Source organism: Euphorbia lathyris, chromosome 1 (assembly GCF_963576675.1).
Source record: "Euphorbia lathyris chromosome 1, ddEupLath1.1, whole genome shotgun sequence".
Lineage (NCBI taxonomy): Eukaryota > Viridiplantae > Streptophyta > Magnoliopsida > Malpighiales > Euphorbiaceae > Euphorbia > Euphorbia lathyris.
This window is the reverse complement of record NC_088910.1, coordinates 55,265,126-55,287,049: the sequence shown is the minus strand read 5'-3', so window position 1 is coordinate 55,287,049 and position 21,924 is coordinate 55,265,126. Positions and strand designations below refer to the sequence as shown.

Sequence of the window (21,924 nt, the reverse complement as noted above, 5' to 3'; positions counted from 1 at the left end):
TCAGGTACATAATAGCAAAACAAGATCAAATTGGTCAATTGAAATGGATATGTAATGCATAATTTATATTATGAAAAAGATTTCATCAAAACTGTAACATGGATTATTAATCAAAATATTTGAGCTAGGAGGAGGTGAACAAAAAAACGACATTGTTTTTCTGATGCTAATCATGTTACTATATTGCTCGGAAGCAAGCAAGCACTCTCCAACGCGGATACCATTGTACGTGTTTCCGGTTAGCCGCCACTATTTGTTTCTTGTTTACCGAACCACCACCAATTACTTGAGGCGTCTGTGTTACTTCCCCGCCCAATCTGTACACCATTCAACCAAAACATTGTTAAACTACAATTCAGTTTACAAATAGATCGATACATAGATATAGATATAGCGAGTTCCGAGTTCTTACATTGGGAAAGCAAAAGAAGCTCCGCTGGCAGTGGACTGAATGGAGCCTTCACTAGCATTACGTCTCCTTGGCATTGGGACAGAAACAGAACTTGTTCTTGAATTAGGAATGCTCCCTTGAATCTCACTTACGCTCCTCTTTATAGTTTCACTTTGGCAATCTTCAACTGTGTGTATGATCTTTTCAACTGGATCATTCTCAATCCACTCTTCAATTCTAGCAAAAATATTCTCAACATCAAAATCTTCCTCATCATTATCGTCATTTTCATTTTCTGACCCCAATTTCAATTCGTTAGCAATGCAGGACAATCTTTCAAGTGTTTCTTTGGTTGAGTCACAACTTTCCGAATCATACTTGAGTTTATATTCATTTGCAAGGTAGGACAATCTTTCTAATGTTTCTTTGGTTGAGTCTATGCTTTCGGAATCAGAATCGGAATCAGTAGAAAAAGTGTACTTTTCCAAAGCACAATCGTCTAATTGAGATAAGACAACATTCACGTCCTTCAAATGATGCTTTGAGTCCACAACAAATGTAATCATTTCGGGCACCTCGTAAATTGGTACTACTTTGTTAATGGAAGGTGTAGGATATGTTGAACGTTCTTGTAATAAGTTGTGCCAGTCATTGTAACTGTCTGATTTTCCCCTCTGCTTCTCTTTTATTTCTTTCAGTTCCTGAGTTTTGTTACTTGAATTGAATGAACTGTGAACACCAAATTTGTTCAAGTTCAGTTTCTTCTCCATGGGTCTAATACCTGTCAGACAAGTGAATATATATGCTTTAATTTGTAAATACATTCAATTTATTATGTCTAAAAAACGACTCAGACACATAGGCCAGGTCGGTTTAGATCTGTTCAAGAGCCCGCCGGTCGGCCCGCCCTTTATGGAATGGGTTTGTATATGTATATTTTATGTTTGGCCCGATTCGATCCAGACCGTTCAAACCCACACATGAAATAGGTTGGGTTTGGGATTTACTTAAAAATCCCAAGTCCAGCCAGCCTGGCCCGCCCTTATATTATATATTATGTTTTTATCATTATTTTGTTGAAAAAGTAATTAATATTTGATATATTAAAGTTTGTTAGTGTAACTCAATCAAATACAATGCATATGATACACCATACACAGCATATGCATTTTCTTTTGAGATACAAAATAGAACCTTACATAGTGTGAATATTTCATAAAACAATATAAAAAATATATAAAAAAAGTTTATATTTAATTAAATTGTTGCTTGTTATTTTAAACTAATCATAATTTAATTTTTTAATTTTTTTAAATGTAAAATAAATTAGTTGGACGATTAGGGCTAAGTTTGGGAATTAGTTTCCTTAATCTGATCCGGCCCGATCTGACCCGGTCCGAGCCCAATATAAATTTAATACAGATCAGACTGGACTTGGACAAACTAATTACATATCAAATCCGGTTAAACTTGGCCCAAGCCCAAACCTACCCAATCCATGAACAGGTCTAGATCAGTTTAACAAGGTTGGATTTTGTGACATATTTTTTAAAAAGCCTAATTCATTTATGTGTGCATTTCGGTGACTAGATCAAATTAAAATGACTATAAAAGAAATCGAATATAAAAGTAAATCTGTCTAACATTCGGAAATAAAATTCTGTAACAGAGAGTAGAAAACATACCTTTATCTTGGTTATCGTAGATCATATTCAATTCTCTTATGAAATGAAACATTTTTGGCTCCTTAATTACCAGAAATTGAGGCTGCAAAAATCTCAATCTACACCCTTTTAACCTGATACAGGAATCAAAACCATTTTGGTGTCCAACCAAACATAGAAATTATATATTTCATTGAAAGAAGAAGAAGAAGATCCTAAAGACTAGGAGTTCAGTTCAGTATGGAAAAGAAAACAAAAAAAGTAGTGGGTCAAAAATAAAACAAAATTGGTAATACACTAAATTGTTTAGGGTATCAAAAAATAAAAAAGGGAAGGTTATCAAATGATAGCCTTGAATTGAGGAAAAGAAAGTTGTGAATTTATATGTAATACTTTTATTATCATTAATTCATAATTAACTAATTGAACAGGTCAACCTCTTCTACACTTGGATTATGATGCCAAAAACAGTAATTAATTTGTTATGTTAACCCCTATATATTCTTCCTTTTCCATTTAAACCAAAGGTTTCCATCCCACTCAATTTTGCTCTTATTAACACTCAATATCAAAACTCAACCTCAAAGTCACTCAATTTTGCATTTATTAATATAAAAGTCAATTATTCTAATAGCGGATAATCCTTAATTCTAAAAATTATAGAAATGATATTCTAAACAACTTTTACATTCTAGAACTTTTTGGTTTTGAGTTCATTTATGTCTTGTTTGGTTATCAGACAAAAAGCGACTGTGTAGTGAGAGAAAGCTGTGATTTAAATTTTTACGAAAGTGTGGTTTTAGATAACTTAAATTTTTTTGACTTTTTTTTTATTTTGAAGTCGTCAACGGTAATTTTGAAGTCGTTTATTTTTATAAATGGAAAGTTGAGCGATTTTTATGTTAATAAATGCAAAGTTGAATCATATTTATATTAAGTTTTGAAGTTGGGTAAATAATATTAATAAGGATAAAGTTGTTAAGAATATATAAACCAAGTCTGACAGTTTAAAATACATATAACTAAAACATTATTGTTTTAAAAAAAAAAACTAAAACATTATTTGAGCAAAGACAAATCCGGGAAGGTAGACAGTTAGAGCAAAGTTCCCAAAGAAACATTTTGATCTTTGGATGAAAATGTAAATCCCAAAAAACCAATGTTATCAGAATCGGACAGGACATCAAACCGGATTGATGACTGGGTCACGAGTCACTTGGTCGGACCGGATGGCTCAGATTGATCGAACCGGATGACGTAATAAATAAATAACTAGTTTTAGACTCGTGCAATGCACGATTTTCCTTTTTTTATATATTTTTAGTAAAAATTAAAACACGTTTTTTATATATACTTTTATTAAACATGATATATACTTTTATTATAACGTTATATGTATTAAAGATTTATTATCCAAACAATATTTGTATAATAAACTTAAGTAATATTAAGTAATATGCTTTAATAAACAGAGTTTATAATTTCTTCTATGTTTGCATTAAGCAATAATAGTCACTGCTCAGAGATTTCATACTCCGAATCCAAAACCAATCTTGGCAAACAACGAATATTATTGTTGAAGCCCTTATATCCATGTTGAAGCTTCTTTTGAACACGCCTCGGTTTCTAAAATCCGGTAAGAGATTCAAAATAAAAATCAAACAAATATATTAATACAAACAAACATAAAAAGAAAGATAAAAGGAGAACGAAATATTTAATTTCAATCTTAATAACTGTTGCGTGAATAAAGGAGAACAAAAAATTTCAATCTTACTGTAGTTATGATCCAATAATATTTGAGAAACAAAAGAACCAAATGACAATTAAGACCACAACACTAAAAAATGAGAAAGTGAAATGATAGACTCCTCTAAGTAGGAAAATACAAAGTGAGTTAATGAGTGAGCTAAATCCTTTACTTTTAGAAAAATTAAATGAACTTTAATTGCTGTAAAAAAATCATTTTTGTTTGCAATTCTTTTTGAGGGAATTTACAATTTTCTTTCTTCAAGATTTTACATCTAAAATCCAGCATGGAAAACCAAAAAAAAAAACACCAACTGAACATAGAAGACATGTCAAAATTCAAGAAGAGCACTTGCCAAATAGAAAAAACAAAGAAAGAAAATTATGAAGAGATTAGAAGTAAAACCACATTGTTGGAGCAAAATTTAAAAAGATGGTGACTATTCAACTTTGTGAAATAGCTGTTGACATAAATAGGATTAAAGTATTCTCATGCACTGAACTTTGTTGTTTTTACACATTGAGCTCCTAAGTTCTTATTTTCACCTCAATCAAAGTTTGAATCCAAATAAATATGCATAACTCTCATTAGTATATGCCACATGTCCATGCACATCTAACAAATTAGCTAACCATGCTTTCCAAACTTAAACAGGGAAACGAAAGGCTACACTACACCATGACAAAACAAAGGAGAAGTGTGCATTCTTGGAGATCCAATGCCATAGTTTAGAACAATTATGGATGGAAGAGGTTGCTTTTGTATTATATAAATTTAACTAACGAGGGACATATATAATCCTATCAATCCAACAATATGATGACAAAACTCATGCATTTCTGGCCTGTCATACTGTGTAAGACCTAATACAGAGAAAATTTAGCGATTCAAAGTGAGATATGAATTCAAAGTGAGATATGATTTATTCATGGGGCTGCATTCAATGAAATATGCATACTTATTTCTCTCTTATGTCTTAACAAACCCTATATGGGCCATTTCAAATCTCCATTAAAAAGTTCAAAAAGATTTTGCAGGACAATTATTTTGTATGTCTTATACCAATTGATATCTTATCAAATTTCAGAGAGAGAAAAAAATACATACATTTCACTGATGCCCATGAGCATTTCTACATAAACTTATGGAGTAACTGATATATTTACAATTACTACATAGCTAAAAAAGCATACTACCTCAGGCTGGAGTCCCTCATTATCTCATAAATGTAACATGTCCAACAAAACAAACAAATACCCCCAAGTATTTTATCGCAAATTTGCTTTTCACACTACAATTCACACTATTGTCAGAAGCTCGATCAGATCCCCACCACATGCAATTAGAACCCATGACAAAGTAAGATAAACAAAAAAAATGCCCAATACAGAAAACCATACCATGTCATGCAAGAGACTATCATGGAAGACCTGGCAACATACAAACAAATGCATTATTCAAAGGTGTTTTGTGTAATTTAAGACATCAAAAGACTGTTAACAGGTGAATTTTGGAAAGAGAGAGAACAACCTCCATAATAATAATAAGAAAAAGTAGCGGAAGGTGGCATATTAGTGCAAGGAGTGAAAATGTTGAGCTTTCAAATTTTTTATTTTCCAATGAACCTGTTTTGAAGAAAGGGAAAAGATATAAACGTTGTCTAAAACACAGGGTAAAGAAGAAGTATGGCAAATGAAATAGTTATGAACCGAAACAAACCTCACTAATTGGTATTACCTTCAAATTCCATTTCCTCTAATCCAAGTACCATCAATACTCCATCCAAATTGATATCATATAAAGGGAAAATGTTCAGATAAAGAGAGAGGAAAAGAATGAAAAAACTTAATAGATTGATATCTTCTATTAAAATTTTAACATGTTCCATAGATCGATGCATGTAGGGAAACCGACCCCTGACTTTCTCCCTGCTAACAAAGATGAAGAAGAAACATTGAATTGTTAGAAAACATAGAACAGGAACAAATGAAATGAAATTTACAGAGATGAAGAAAAAAAAAGGAGCAGTTACCTGGTTATGGTATAAAGAAGCAACTACGGAAGATGGCGATTCGAAATCAAAAAGAAGCAAACGATTTTAGGTATTCTGGATAGAAAAATTGAACCATTAGAAAATATAGATCCAGATGAAATTTACAATTTACAGAGAACAGAAAAAGTAAGAAATTAAATGAAGACCAGGATATGCAAATGAAGAATAAAAGAGAGTAGTTACCTGGTTATTATGGTATAAAGAAGGTATAAAGAAGCAAATGTGGAAGATGAAGCCACAGAGTACAAAAAGAAGCAAACGTAGATTGATAACGTGGTTGGTTTTTTTTTTTGAAACAGTTATTACCACGTTATGTAAAGTCAAGGAGAAAAGTAATGGTAAATAAGAAGAGTTAAGATATTTTAAAAAATTGACACATCAGCCATAGAGAGTTTCAAGAGACGACACATCACCAGTATTAACTAAAGATTTAGTATATTGTATAGATATTTATATACATTAAATATATATAATTAATTTAAAATTATTTTTATACATTATAGTATTTGAAGAATGCGAAAAATAAAGAAAAAAAGAGCTGTTGAGTTATGTATTGGTAAAGAATCAGAATACATGAGACCATAAAAGGAAGTAAAGAGGGTATACATGCCTATCTGTGTGAACTTAAATCATTGGATACTAGGGGAACTTGATTTGACAATGATGCATCTATATATACGATAGTCTGATTGCAAACGATAGTGATGCATCACTATGTGATTTCCTATTCAAGCACCTCTTAGTCCTTTCTAAGGTTATTGCAAAGTCTAGATATTGGCCAAAACTAAAGGATATTCGACCCATAACATGGAGTAGGCCCGCGGAGACTCCACAATAGGTTACGGGTGTTAGACGAGGTGCCGCGGCCTAATCTCCCGGGCGGACCGGGGGATGGACACCTCATGGCGATATAAGCGGTGATTGGCGCCGAAAGCAACCAATCGTGGAATCAAGCTGCTCGGCAGGACCGGAGCTCGGAGATATGGAAGAGTCGCCACCCACGAATGGGAAAATGAACACCGATCCCTTGCGGGAGACCGGTGTGGGTTCGGGAAACTTAGGTACGAGCCGAGAAGGCTAGCTCCTTTCCGGAGAAAGGCTACTAGGCACCCCGACATCGCCCGGTTATGAACCACCGGCCTCCTACTCAGCATGTTAGGCGATAACGGACTAATCGTATACTTCTTTAAGTTTAAAATTCATTTGAAACCTTTTCTTTCTCTTTTCAGAAACCGTTTTGAGCATATATTATTGGAAAGCCATATTAGTAAAGAATCACCCATTTATATTATACATACACAGAGAAGGGGGAAGAAAGAAGTGATTTATTTACAACTTTATTTAAATGTCATGCCGTGTGTTTATTCTACACTAACTTATTTCCCCAAAACGAGTTTATTTACATGGTTCGCACCTTAATCACTGTTGGAACGATTTAGGTGCGTTTTAAAACCCCGATTAGTGAAGTTTACTCGAGTCGCCGTTGGAACGACTTAAGTGCTTTGGAAACATTTGAGACAAAAACCTTTAGTTAAGAAAACGTGGTTAAACATACAAGTCAATTTTATTTTTGTACAAATCCTTTAAGAAAATGATTCAAAACTCTATTATTCACAAAGAAAACGATTTTAATTACAATGTTCGCTTAATTCGTCGTTGGAACGGACTAAGGTTTTAAAACGTGTTGTTTTGAGAAACGATTTGAAATGTCAAGAAAACTCTATTTATTTACATTCGGAACCTCTAAAAATTCATTAGTTTAAATTGAAAACCCTTTTTGTGATTTATTTTCCCCTTTTCCTTAATGGATTCTCCATTTGTCATAATTACAATAAATAATAAATTGAATCTCAAACTCAATCAATCAAAACATTTTCTCCAAATAATATATATATATATATAAGAATTTTGAGAAGAAAAGGAGAAAGATATATATATATACATATACATATGTGACAAAATAAGTAATTAAAACAATATAGAGAAAATAATGAACTTTGATGAATGAAAATAGTGATGAAAGTATTTAATAAGTATAATAACTTGCCATTCTAATCAAAAGCCAAAAAAGGAAATAAGTTATAAATAAGAAATTAATATTTAGCTTAAATGAAATGAGGAGAAAAATCTATATATACCCATATATTTTATTAAGTTAAATTAATTGAAAATAAACATTATACCCCCTAAAATAACTATCATAATAAGTATATAAGAAATAACCCTCCCAAATATACGTTAATATCAAAATGACTCCCAATCATCCTCAAAACACCTAATTAATTACCCAAAATGCCCAAATGAATAATCTTCTAAAATAATACCCAATATGGTTTAAATGAATTAAATAGAAAATATATAAAATATAGTTTATAAAACCAAATTGATGAAAGAAAAGACATATGAAGACATTAAGTAAATGTATGTACAAAGTATTTAAAATAGCTTAAAAATATATATTACATAACTATATATATGTATACCAAGGATCAAAAACTTAAAAGTTGAGAAAGAGGGACTAAAACAGAATTTTTTACATTCTGGCAGATTTACCGACGGAAAATCCGTCGGTAAACAGCAATTAGTGACAGAAACGGAAAATTACAGAACTACTCCAACTGTTTCCAGATTTATTCAAAAGCTTTAAATTAAGTCTAATTCAATCGTTTCGGATTTCCGAACTACCAAAAATGGATCATAGTCAATAACGGAAGTTCCTAAAACGACGTTTTTATTTTAAAACATTATTCGGAAATTCTTTTAAATTAAAACTTATAATTACAACGTTTTTAACACCCGAACTACCTTTTTATCGGATCACGGTTCGTATTGGGATATCAAAACGAGGTTTTTTATTTTAAAGCAAAACCGAATTTTATTCAACACGAGACGAAAATTAAATAAATATGCCAAATTAAATAAAACGTGATAAAATAAAAGAATAACTAAATAAATAAAAAACTATAACATAAAAATAAATAAAGGAAAGGAATAAATTAAATAAAATAAAAGAGTATAGTCCTCGGATAATACCTTAAATTCGGTATCTGACAGTCGAAGCCGATTGATTCCACGAGTCGTGATTTTCCGGTTTTTTGTGTTTTTTTAGTAAAAATTTAACTTTGGAAAATTTGGATTTTTTTGGGAAAAAAAAAATATTTTCTCCAAAAAATTGACTTTCACTCTCTAAAAATGTTTAGAGTGAGAAAGCTCTAAAAATTCCTCCCCTCTCCTTCAATGCATGGGGATCCGTGCCTTTTATAGGCAAACGGATCCCCGACGGAATGGGCGACGCCCGAAGAGAATTGGGCGTCGCCCAAGGGGGTTGGGCGACCGCCCAAGGCATGTTGGGCGGCCGCCCAACCTTGCGTTGGGCGACCGCCCAACAGCGTTGGGCGACCGCCCAACGCGAGGTTGGGCGCGCACGCCCAACTGTCGTTGGGCGTCCGCCCGACGCGGTTGGGCGCCCGCCCAACGGCCGCCGGGGCGCGTCTCGCACCGTCGGGCGTGCACGCCCCGCGGCCATCGAGCTCGCGTTCCCCGCCGTCGGGCATCCACGCGTCGTGACCGCCGGACTTTTGTTCCGCACTGCCGGGCGCACACGTCCAGTGGCCGACGAGCACGCGCCTCGCGCCGCCAAGCTCGTGCATTGCTCAGACGTCGAGCGCGTGCTATCCGGGGTTGGATGCGCGCGTCCAACGGACGTCGAGCGCGCGCTTTGCGTCGTCGAGCGGGCGTCCGACTGTCGTTGAACGCGCGCCGGCTGCCGCTAAGCACTCGCACCATGTCGTTAAGCATTCGCGAGCCATTCGATCAACATCAGCGACCCATCGTAACTTATTTTTTTTTTTCCCAAAACTTTCGGAATCAATCGCTTCAACCGTCTTGTTTTCAGGTTTTCGTCACAGGTCCTCCGACTCGGTGTCTATAGTTGCCCCTACTTTTCTATTTTGATATTGATGTGTGTGTTTTGAAAACGTTTTTTGCTAACGTAACACATGCAATGTACAACATATAAAAGTAAAAGACACGTGAAGAGTAAGAGGGAGCATACCTGACCTTCACGCTGCGCGTTCTGGTGTTGTTCTCCGATTCTTTCCATCCTCGCCTCTGAATCGATCGTCGGTGGATGTTTTTCTCTCAGAATCTAGCGTACGTTGACTATGGGTAAGAATGGCTCAAAAGCCACCCCGGTCATGGATCGTAGGTAAGATGGCTAAAAAGCTACCTCGGTCGTGAACCGTAGGTAAGATGGCTAAAAAGCTACCTCGGTCGTGAACCGTAGGTAAGATGGCTAAAAAGCTACCTCGGTCGTGAACCGTAAGTAAGATGGCTAAAAAGCTACCTCGGTCGTGAACTGTAGGTAAGATGGCTAAAAAGCTACCTCGGTCGTGAACCGTAGGTAAGATGGCTAAAAAGCTACCTCGGTCGTGAACCGTAGGTAAGATGGCTAAAAAGCTACCTCGGTCGTGAACCGTAGGTAAGATGGCTAAAAAGCTACCTCGGTCGTGAGCCGTAGGTAAGATGGCTCAAGGGCAGAAAAGTTTTTTTCTAACGATTCTGAATTCTTTTAAAACACCATTGTCTGGAGCTAGTGTCTCGGAGGTTTAATGGGAACGTGTTTTGGTCTGGAATGATATAGACTAATGATTATTTTTCTGTTGACTGTCGTCTGTATTTTGACTGGTGTCACTGTTCTGTAAAAATTGGCTATTGTCTGGAGTTCATATCTTGACAGTATTGGTTGCTGTCTGGGAGAAATGCAGGCTGAAACGGACTGCAAATCGGAGGTCTGTGCACTCGGTAATTAATTATTTACTTTTTACCTTTATGTCACATCGTACTTTTTTTCACTATTTACGGGAATGCCATTCCCTCTTCCTATATAAGGTGGTGGGGTTTCATTTCAACCCCACACCTTCTCCTTCTTCTTTCTCTCTCTAGACTTTGATTTTGGATTATTCTCGGGATGGATTTAGATGAATGGGATGGCACTAGAGGCATGGACGAGGTTTACGTAAACCTAGATAGAGTGGATCCCTTCCACGACCCTACAACGCATCTGAGCCGGACACGCTGCAACGAGGTAAGTGATTTCTCACTTTTATTTGATTCAAGCTCTAGGCTTTAGCATTCCTATCCGAACATGATTTGCATGCTAACCTTTAGATTGCCTTAGAGGACTTTAGCTAGAAAACATGAATTTCTTCACTTGTTTATTTCTGTGTGAGAATGCGCGCTATATGCATGTGAATAGTGACATTACGAATTTATGCATGCTAACAGTAAAAACAACGTGAATAGTAAAAACGTGAATAGTGCCCGTGAATAGTAAAAACGTGAATAGTGTACGTGAATAGTAAAAACTTAACTAATGCACGTGAATAGTGAAAACTTAACTAATGCATGTGAATAGTAAAACTTAACTAATGCACGTGAATAGTAAAACATGAATAGTGAAAACTTAACTGATGCATGTGAATAGTAAAAAACGTGAATAGTAAAAACTTAACTAAAGCACGTGAATAGTAAAAACGTAACTAATGCACGTGAATAGTAAGAAAATGTGAATAGTGCAAACTTAACTAATGCATGTGAGTGTAAACCTAATCGAGAGTGGGTTAAAGAATTGACTAAACCTTACATGGACGACCCTAAAGGAGAGATTTTTACAGAAAGTTGGTGCTAACTGACCGGATGTCTCTAGGTTAGATAATGAAAGAATGCATAGTCTTAACGTGTCTTCATTAATTGCATGCTTTAGGAACTGTATTTAAATTTTCTTGTCTTGTTCTTTCTAGTTTATTGAGATTTCCGGGACCACCGCCGAGATTCACTCGTGGTATGCTAGGCTGGGTGCCGCGGCGAGAGCCCGCGTGCGCGAGTTGGGCTTCGAGCCTTTTATTGCAGCGTTGCCCCGCACCAACGGGGTATGTGATCGTTTTGGCTTACGCGCCTTATGTGAGCGGTGGGTTGACTCGACCCACACCTTCCACCTTTCTTTTGGGGAGATGACCATCTCGCCCAGAGATTTTTCACTACTGACAGGGTTACGAGGGAGCAGCACTCCCGTTCCCTTTCATTTTGATATGATGCGACCACGGGTCGACCTTGCTAGGCCTGCTGCCTTGATTGGACCGGGAGTTCGCCCATGCGCCAAATCTACTCCGGCGAAGTTTATTTCCACCGCGAGCCTTTTGAGTCGGCGAGATTTTTGCAAGACTGACGATACCGACCTGGCGGTTCGTAGCTTCTTGGTATATACTCTGAGTGAGATGATTTTCTGCATGAAGGACGGGAAGGTACACGCGGGTCTCATTCAGGCACTCAGCGATCTGGATGCGACGGCTTCCTATGATTGGGCGGGGGCAGGCTTAGCCTTTCTCTACAAATTTTTAGATCTGACTTGCCGGAAGCGCAAGGATTTCGGTGGTTACACCTTTGCTCTGCTGGTACGTGACGCCTTCTTAACTTGCCCGGCTTATCTTCTTCGCGTTTTTCACACTCCTAGTCCTTGTTTTTACCGCAGGTGTGGGCGTATGAGAGGCACATCCTTCCCAGTCGATCTCGACCGAGAGTACCGAGGCCGCCTCTCATGACCCGGTGGAGAGATTTCGACTTGGGTGCCGAGAGGACACGGACGGTGCCGCGACTTCTAGATTGGATAGACTCGCTGACCTTCAGACAGGTAGATTTTGCCTAGTCGTGCTAGATTTTTGTTTGAGTCTTTCTGACTTTCTCTTTGTGCATTTTTTAGATTAAGTTCAGGTGGGACGACCTCGACTTCGGTCCCGATTATACGTATGTATCTATGATCCAGGAGCAGCAGTGTGTGCTCACCGGCCCCTACATGCGGGCGTGGTATTTGGGGGACCGAGGCATCACCGGAGTTAGTGACGCGTATTGGACACCGGGTGAGATCCCCGTCTCTATGTTTGCGGTGCGGACCATGCCCCTATCGGTCGTTCGTCGGGACTTGTCTCGTCGGTTCGTTGGTAGAGCGGTGTGGGTTCACATCGGGGGCCGTGAGCTTTACTTGTCTACTCTGCTGAGCGTGAGGGATGCCCTGGCGGCAGCGATGGAGGTGGATCCGGTGGCAGATGTATTTTCGAGGGAGGCTGTTGTGGTAGTCTTTGGTCAGGAGGAGGTCCCGGTGAGTGGTTCCGCTTTTTTACCCTTTATTCATGAGATGGTTAGCGGTATTTATTGTGTGTTTTTTTTTTTGCAGGAGGGATCCTGGAGGAGTGTCCATTTATCTGATTTCTTTGACGGCACTCGAGCTCAGACACCCGTGTGCGAGCAGCCTTACTATGTCAGCGAGTCCACCAGCGCTGCCCGACCAGAGAGATCATCCCTAGGTGTGCCCCTACCAGACTACGGGCGAGATTTTGCCACGATTTGTTATGACGGGTCCGGGGCAGCTTATGCGGGATTTGAGACAGCTCCTCCTATCTTCACCTCGAGGGTCCCCTTTGATCCCTCAGATGCTTCTCTGACTACGAGGGAGACCTGCACGGATTACGTGGGGCTGGCTGGTTATCTCCGAGATCGCCTCAGCTTGCGCTGCACCAATCACCTAGTATGTATTATTATTTTACTTTAGTGTAGTGGGATGTATGCATGTATGTATGATTTATGTTCGTGCCTACGCTGCTTCTTATTTTTATCTGTTTTTCCCCTTTTTTTTTGCTTTAGAGCGATCTGCATGCCCACGAGCGGAGACAGAGCGAGTTGGTGCGGGAGGCCGACGTCCGGGTCGGTCAGGTGTATCAGGAGAGAAATGATCACTGGTCAGGGATGATGCGACGGGAGACTGAGGGTCGCCTCGCCGTCGAGGAGAGGCGCGCGATGAGTCGATCGGACGCCTCGCTGCCGAGGAGAGAGCACGGGTCACCAATGAGAGAGCACGAGTTGCTGATGAGCGAGCGCGAGCTGCCGAGGAGGCACTATCTGCGGAGCGGGCATCACACTTGAGAGATTTTGAGGACTATTGGGACTTCCCTCCGTATTAGGCTCGTTATGTATTGCTTTGTAGCTTTCATTATTGCTTTGTAGCTTTTATTGGAGTTTCCCCGCTGTATAGCTAATGTATAGGGAGTGGGGTGGATAGTAGGTAGGCTTTTTGTGAAAAGTAGGATAGGAAATGTATAACTCGTGATTCATATTACCATGCATTCAGTAGATTATGATGATTCCAATCATTCTCGTCAAATATATTCATGCCTTTATTTATTTACAAACAACAGAAATACTTAGCCTCTTATACATTGTTTTTGTAACTGCTCAAGTTATAACTATTGTTACCAGGACCCGCCTTTCGGTTTTCGGATCCCGGCGATTTTTCTCCTCTCCTTTTACTATCCCGGAATTTTTAAATGAGTGCCCTCTCGGGTTTTCACCCATTGGGATTTCCCTTATTGTTGCATAGGTCGCCCTTTGCGGGTTTTCAACCTATCGGGAATTTTTTTTTTTTTTTTTTCGAAAAGTATTCCTCAAGCCTATCCAGGTTGGTAGGTTCGGAGAATTCCATGCCGTCCATGGTAGTTAACTTCACCGCTCCTTTGCTTAGTATCTTCTTCACGACGAATGGCCCTTCCCAGTTAGGTTTAAACTTGCCCCTAGGGTCGGTGTGCGTCACACGAATCTGTTTCAGCACCAAATCTCCTTCTTTGATAGGACTGGTCTTGACTTTTTTATTGAAAGCCCGAGCCATTCTTCTCTGGTATAACTGTACATGGTAAAGCGCTTCCATCCTTTTTTCGTCAACTAAAGCCAACTGCTCACATCGCCTCTTCACCCATTCCGTCTCGGGAATTTCTGCTTCCATTGCGATTCTCAACGATCGCTTTTCGATCTCAATCGGCAGGACTGCTTCTGTTCCGTATACCAAGGAGAATGGCGTTGCCCCAGTTAAGGTTCTAACTGTCGTGCCATAAGCCCATAATGCGAGTGGGAGCTGCTCATGCCAATTCCGATGTGATTCCACCGTTTTTACGAGAATCCTTTTAAGATTCTTATTAGCTGCTTCTACTGCCCCATTAGCTTGTGGACGGTACGGAGAAGATCTGTGATGTTCAATGCCATATTCTCGGAAAAGATTCCTTACTTCCCCCTGAAACTGGACCCCGTTATCCGTAATCATGTGATGAGGCACTCCAAACCTGGTGATCAAGTGTTTTTCAATGAACTTTCTCATCTGCTTGGATCCCAGTTTGCTAAACGACTCTGCTTCTACCCACTTGGTGAAATAATCGATGGCGACAGCAATAAACTTATGTCCATTTGAAGCGTTAGGCCTTACTTCGCCGATGATGTCAATGCCCCAAGCAGCAAATGGCCAAATAGGTGCTAGCACATGTAGTTCCATGGCCGGAAGATGACTGCAATCGCCGTGGATTTGACAATCATGGCATTTCTTTGCATACTCGTTACAATCTCTTTCCATGGTGAGCCAGTAGAAGCCTTGCCTTATGATTTTCTTTGCTAACACCGCTCCTCCCATATGGGCCCCGTAAATTCCCGAGTGTACTGATTCCATTGCTTCGCGGGCTTCTTCCGCATCCAAGCACCTCAGTTGGAACCCATCGGTGTGCCTTTTATAAAGCAAATCGTTGTGGATGACGAATTGCCAGGCTAACCTTCTAATCACAGCTTGATCCCTCGGTTCTGACTCTGCCGGATATGTTCCATGCTTCATGAAGTTCACGATATCGAAATACCACGGTTTTTCATCTGCCCCTAACAGCATTACGTCCTCGTAGCATGGTTTGTGAGATCTACTCAATACCAACGGTTTCGAGGCAAGGTTCCGGGGGTTGTCCCAAACTGACACCAAAGTGGCCAAAGAATCCGCCGCCTGGTTCTGTGCTCGAGGAATATGATAGAAACGACATTCCTTGAATCTTTGTGCCAACCCTTCTAGCTGATCTAGATATGGACGTAGCCTTTCTTCCCTTACTTCCCAGTTTCCTTGTGCCTGTTCGATGATCAACTTTGAGTCACCCCAAATTTCGACGTACGATGCTCCTAGTGCCGCTAAAGACTCTAAACCATAAATGCACGCTTCATATTCGGCCATATTATTGGTAAGAGGGAACGACAACTTCTTGGCCATCGGGATCCTTTCTCCCTCTGGTGAGATAAGTAGTACTCCAACTCCGGCTCCATTCGAATTAACTGCTCCATCAAAGAACATTTTTCACGGTATAACTTCTATTGCGTTCAAGTGCTCATCGGGGAAATCATAGCTTATCTCTTCTTCCTCTGCATTCAGGGGTTGGTTGGACAGAAATTCTGCCACGGCCCTCCCTTTGATAACCTTCTTCGTCACATATTCAATGTCAAACTCGGACAAAAGCAACAACCATCTGGCTAACTTCCCTGTCAAGGATGGAGTTCGGTATAGATACTTCACGGGGTCCATCCGAGAAATAATGATCACTTTATATGATTGAAAATAGTGCCGTAGTTTCTTTGTTAGCCATACTACTGCCACGCACGTCTTTTCGATCATGTTGTACCTGAGCTCGTACTCCAAGAACTTCTTATTCAAATAATACACCGTGTGCTCCACACCGGTGTCTCCCTCTTGAGCCAACATTGCCCCAATAGATCGCTCCTCAATTGCTACATAGAGGAGAAGCGGCTTTCCCAGTTTAGGCGGTCTCAGCAATGGCGGATTAGACAAATAGTTCCGGACGCTCTCTAGAGCTTGCTGACACTTATCATTCCAAGTAGCGGGTTGGTCTTTCCTTAGCAACTTAAAGATTGGCTCGCAGATTGCGGTGAGTCTCGCTATGAACCGACTGATATACTGAACCTGCCCCAGAAACCCTCTCACTTCCTTCTCATTTCTCGGCGCCGGCATCTCCTGTATAGCCTTCACTTTATCAGGATCCACCTCGATTCCCTTATTTCCGATTACGTAGCCTAAGATTTTCCCCGACGAAACGCCGAAAAAGCACTTCTTCGGGTTTAACCTTAGCTTGAATTCTGCAATTCGGGCCAAAAACTTCTCGAGCGCGGCAAAATGCCCCTCTCTTGTCTCTGATTTGACCATTATATCGTCCACGTAGACTTTTACCTCCGTGTGTATCATATCATGGAACAGTGCTGTGGCCATTCACTGGTAAGTTGCCCCGGCATTTTTCAAACCGAACGGCATTACTCTGTAACAGTATGTCCCCCACTCGGTTGTGAACGAGGTTTTTGCTTTGTGCTTTTCGGCCATCTAAACTTGCATGTAGCCCATGAAACCGTCCACATTCGTGTGTAAGACGCTCGATGCTGCACTGTCGATCAACACGTCAATATGAGGCAACACGAATTCATCCTTGGGGCATGCATTGTTAAGGTCTCGATAATCGACGCACATTCTTACTTTGCCGTCCTTCTTTTGCGATTGGCACCACATTTGCGACCCAAGGGTGATAGTCGATCACTTTGATGAATCCTGCTTCTAACTGCTTCTTCACCTCCTCTCTGATCTTATCTGCCCATTCTGGTCTCATACGTCGGAGCTTCTGCTTTACGGGCTTTGCTTCGGGGTAAGTTGGAATGCGGTGAGTTATGATAGATTGATCAATTCCAGGCATGTCTTCGTATGTCCATGCGAATACAATTTCGTATTTTTTAATTATTCTCTCAAGTTCTTTTCTCTCTTCAATAGTTAATTCTTGAGCAATTTGTATAAGTTTAGGATTTTCATCCGTACCAAGATTGAAAGTTGACATTTCTATTGCATTGATTTCAAATGTAGGCATGTTATATGAATGAAAATGCATGGAATGATCATGATCAACATCGAGCAAGTAAGCAAAATCAGAATTCATTTCATTGATAGTATGGGTGATTACATCGTCGGATTCAAACAAAGCAGTAATACAGTTTTCATCATCAGGGTCTTCGGACTTCTCATGAATTTTGGAGGTACTAGGCTCGTCCACCGCTCCCGCAGTTGCTTCAATGGTGATGACTTGCTCCTCGGCATTTAAGTCTAACATCATAATCTCCTCGACAAAGCAGCTCGCTTTTCCTTTGCCCTAGTCGGCAACATCATTGAAGATTTCGAATCCCGGCAGAATCTTTCCTTCTGTGCTAGTCCATGATTCGGGGGTCCCTGAATACACCTTTCCATGCCCCTCATTCACGAAGTACTTCCTTAAGCCCACTTTTCCTTCGCCACTTGCGTTGGATGGACCTCCCTGCTCATATCCCAAACCCCTCCAGGTTTTCTGACTCTTAAAGTCCGGAAATTCTGGCAACCCCTGATGGTGTGCTCCTAAGCCCATTCCTGGGATGAAACCTCCCTTCATCATCTTCACCACATCGGTGGTCATGCTGGACTCATAAATCCCGGAGACTTGGAATCCGGAGAAAAGTTGAGGCTCAATTCCCAATGCTGCCACCGAGCTCAATTTCTCAGCTCTAATTGTCACTATCTCCTCCCCGAAGGGGAACTTGATCATCTGATGGAGCGTGGAGGGCACACCTCCCAACTTGTGGAACCATGGGCGTCCTAATAATACGGCAAAGGTTACCGGGATATCCAGCACTGTGAACTCAGTTTCTTCTTCATGCGGCCCCACTTTCAACTTGGCCTTGAAGACTCCTTCAATATGCCTACGGCTGTCATCATATGCTCTAATCACAGTTTAAGAGGCTGTCAAGTCTCCCCTCTCAACTCCTAACTTCGACAAGAGTTTCAACGGGCAAACATTAATGGCCGATCCATCATCGACCATCACACAGCTAGTCTTCTTCCCGTTGATTTCTGCCCGGATGTACAGAGGCTTATTGTGAGCCTTCCCCTCTTCTGGGAGATCCTCGTCGGTAAATGTGATTTCAGTTTTCTTTCGAGCCATAATTTCCCCTACTAGCGCTGTCGGCTCAGTATCGGTGGAAATAACCAGATTCTGCAACTCTTTCATCAAATTTTCACGATGGTATTTGGAATGACATAGAACTTCCCAAACTGTGGACTTGGCTTGTGTCTTCTTCAACTGCTCAAGAACTTGGTCATCGGGCTTAGGAGCCGACCCTTCCCCTATCTCAGTCTCAACCATAGGTGCCTTTCCCTCGGCCACTCGTCCTGACCTTGTCATGACGGCGATTTCTGGCTCATCATCCAATTCATCCCAAATATTGATAGGAATCCTCTGATTAGTATCTTCCTCGTCCGAGGAACTCTCCCAAATGTCCACAATCATTAAATCCATGACGTGAGGAATGTTTGGATTCAAATAAAAGGGATCTGCCGATCCATACAACGCCCAGCCTATCAAATCGTCGTAATCACGGAGGGACACTCTGCTCATCCTTCTTGCGGCCAACGGAATAGCACCTCGTTGTATGCACATAAGTTGCACCTTATCACTCATTGTTTCGTGACACTGTTCATACCGGTGCCTCCACCTCCTAGCATAATCCACGAATGGTTCCTCGGGGAATTGCCTGATCCTATCCAGATCTTCCAAGGATCCCGTCCATGGAACATACATCTCATATCTCGTCACAAAAGCGCTCCTAAGAGGTATCCAATGACCCATTTCCTCCTCTGATAGGCCTTGGTGCCACAACAAGGCTTCTCCCATTAAAGTTTCCGGGAAATGTTTATGTAATTCACATTGCGGGAATCCGGCGTCGTACATATGGTTGCGGAATAACCTCGCATGCTCAACAGGATCCTGGTATCCACCATACCTAGGCATCGCTAACACCGCATCAGGTGTTTGGTAACACGGGGAATCCGGGGTTTGCTCTGCCAGCATCCATACTGTGTACTCCTTGATAAATCTTTTCGTCATTGCCGCCCAATCGGTCTTAACATACATCGGCAACGACATGTACCACATTAAGGGTAAATTACATCAAGGGTACCTGAATTATACTTTAGTTCACACTTTGGTACCTAGATTACATTTTGTAACAAAAATATACCTCAAGTAATGGTAACCGGACAATTTAATACGTTTGACCGGTAAATGCCTGGTCAACGCGACTTTGACCATTTTTACAGAAATAATTGGGACCCACCCTTCATTAAATAACTTAAAAATACTAATTTACCCTTTATTCTCTTTCTCTCTCTTTTTGTGTCTCGATTTCTCTCTCTTCTGGTCTCATGGGTTGTTTATTTTCTGGGTTTTCAAATAATGTTTTCATTCCAATCTTCATCTTCCTCATTTGCTTCAATAAATGTATCTACTAATCTTTCTCCTTCTTTGTTTTCCTCTGTTGTATCCGCCTTGAGAATTGCTAAAATCAGAAATCTCTTCATCTCCCTCTTCCCCTTCTTCTCCATTTCCTAACATGGTTGTAACCCTATTCTTCTCTTCGGTCTAATTTACTCCATTTTGTTTCTCTCTTTTCTGGGAATCCTGAAGCTAAACCCAGAAATTTGAAAACGAAAACTAAAAACACTCTCTTTTTCTTTGAACTAGTTAATTATAATCACTTTCAACCAAATTCATTAACCGTGAAGAAGTGCCAACTTAAATTCCTAGTGAAACCCACTTCATTAGAGCACCTCAAACTAAAAAAATCCAAATCAATCAAGTAGCACTGAGCAAAGATAGGAACAAACCCATTTAAAATTTACAATCTAAGCCAAATCTAGAAATATAGATAAAATTAGAAAAATTAGTAAATAACAGGCACGCCATTGCTCTTCTTCTCCATTTTCATTCATAGAAAATATTTTCCCCTTTTCAAAACCTAGATTCATGTTCTTCGCAATTTTCATCCGTTATAAATCTTCAAGCATTATGTTATCCTTTCAATCATCATCAGTTATAAAATCTTCAAGCATTATTAGGAGAAATTTGCCCCAAAATGTGGGAAGAACGTGAAGAATGGGTATTGAAAATTATGAAAGGAGCTTAAGTTTGGGATTTAGAGAAGATGAATGGTGGTGGGGAGAATTAGAATTTAGGATTTTTTTTTTTGATGGAAAGAATTTAGGAATTAAAAATATTAAAGGGTGGTATTTATTTTAGTCAAAGGGTATTATTGTATTTTTTATATAAGTTGAATGTATGGTGGATCCTAATTTTGAATTAGAAATGGTCAAACAGTCATTGACCAGTCATAAACTGGATAAACACACTTAAATGTCCAGTCACCTATAGCTGAGGTATATTTTTGGGACAAAATGTAATTTAGGTACTAAAGTGTGAATTTGGATATAATTCAGGTACCTTTGGTGTAATTTACTCACCACATTAATGGTTCACCCATCAACGAATTACAAAACAAGCTAGTGATCTCTTCTTCTTTAAAACCCAAGGGTGCCATAGCCGACAAGTAGAAGTGAAGGTGCTCCATAGGGTCCTTATTGCCGTTATACTTACTAACCCTCGGTAGCGGACGTTTGATGGGTCCGATCTGCATCGCAAAGCGCTCCGCAGTTCTATCTTCAGCTCTTTGGTACTTTTCTAGAAACAAATCCGACAACCGATCCCAATCATGCTTGCAAGAGTCGGGTAATGAATGGAACCATTCCAGAGGCTCGCCTACCAGCGAATGGTGGAACCACGGGGCAATTTCATCTACTCCGAAGGATTCAATAAACATGTCGTGCATATATTCACGCAAGTGCGCCTCGGGATCCCTTCCTCCACTAAACAAACCCAAATCTGGCACAATAGTCCGAGACGACCCTTCTCCGGTCTCTTCAGCACTATCCTCATCATACGGTGCTCCACCATCTGACCCTTCCCCCATCGGTTCATCCTCTTGTTCTTCACCCAGGAATGACACATAAAGCCCCTTTCCCACATTGCTCTTTTCATCGGAGTCCAACAACTCCTCTACATTCTCCTCGAAGGATTCCATCACTACAGTTTCTGTCAAACCAACTCCGATCGTACTCACTCTATGATTAGGCAATGGATTGCGCCTAACGGAAGGGTTCGCTGACGAAGGATCAGCTATCTTCTTCTCTTCTATTAAATCTTGGATTTCGTGTTTCAACCTCTCGCAATTCTCAATTGTATGCCCATAACTGCTATGGAATTCACAATGCCCTCTAGCCTGTATCTGCGGAGTAGGTTGAGCTTTGTTATAC

General features: G+C 40.1%; 1 protein-coding gene across 1 annotated transcript; it reads right to left on the bottom strand.

Annotated features, from left to right (window-relative positions):
• Positions 1-178: 178 nt before the first annotated feature.
• LOC136218174 (uncharacterized) lies at positions 179-21,692 on the bottom strand. Its single transcript, XM_066004943.1, has 4 exons — positions 21,553-21,692; positions 2,077-2,189; positions 413-1,172; positions 179-317 (listed from the first exon to the last, which is right to left on the bottom strand). The coding sequence occupies exons 1-4, from the start codon at positions 21,690-21,692 to the stop codon at positions 179-181; spliced, it is 1,152 nt and encodes a 383-aa protein (XP_065861015.1).
• Positions 21,693-21,924: the final 232 nt, after the last annotated feature.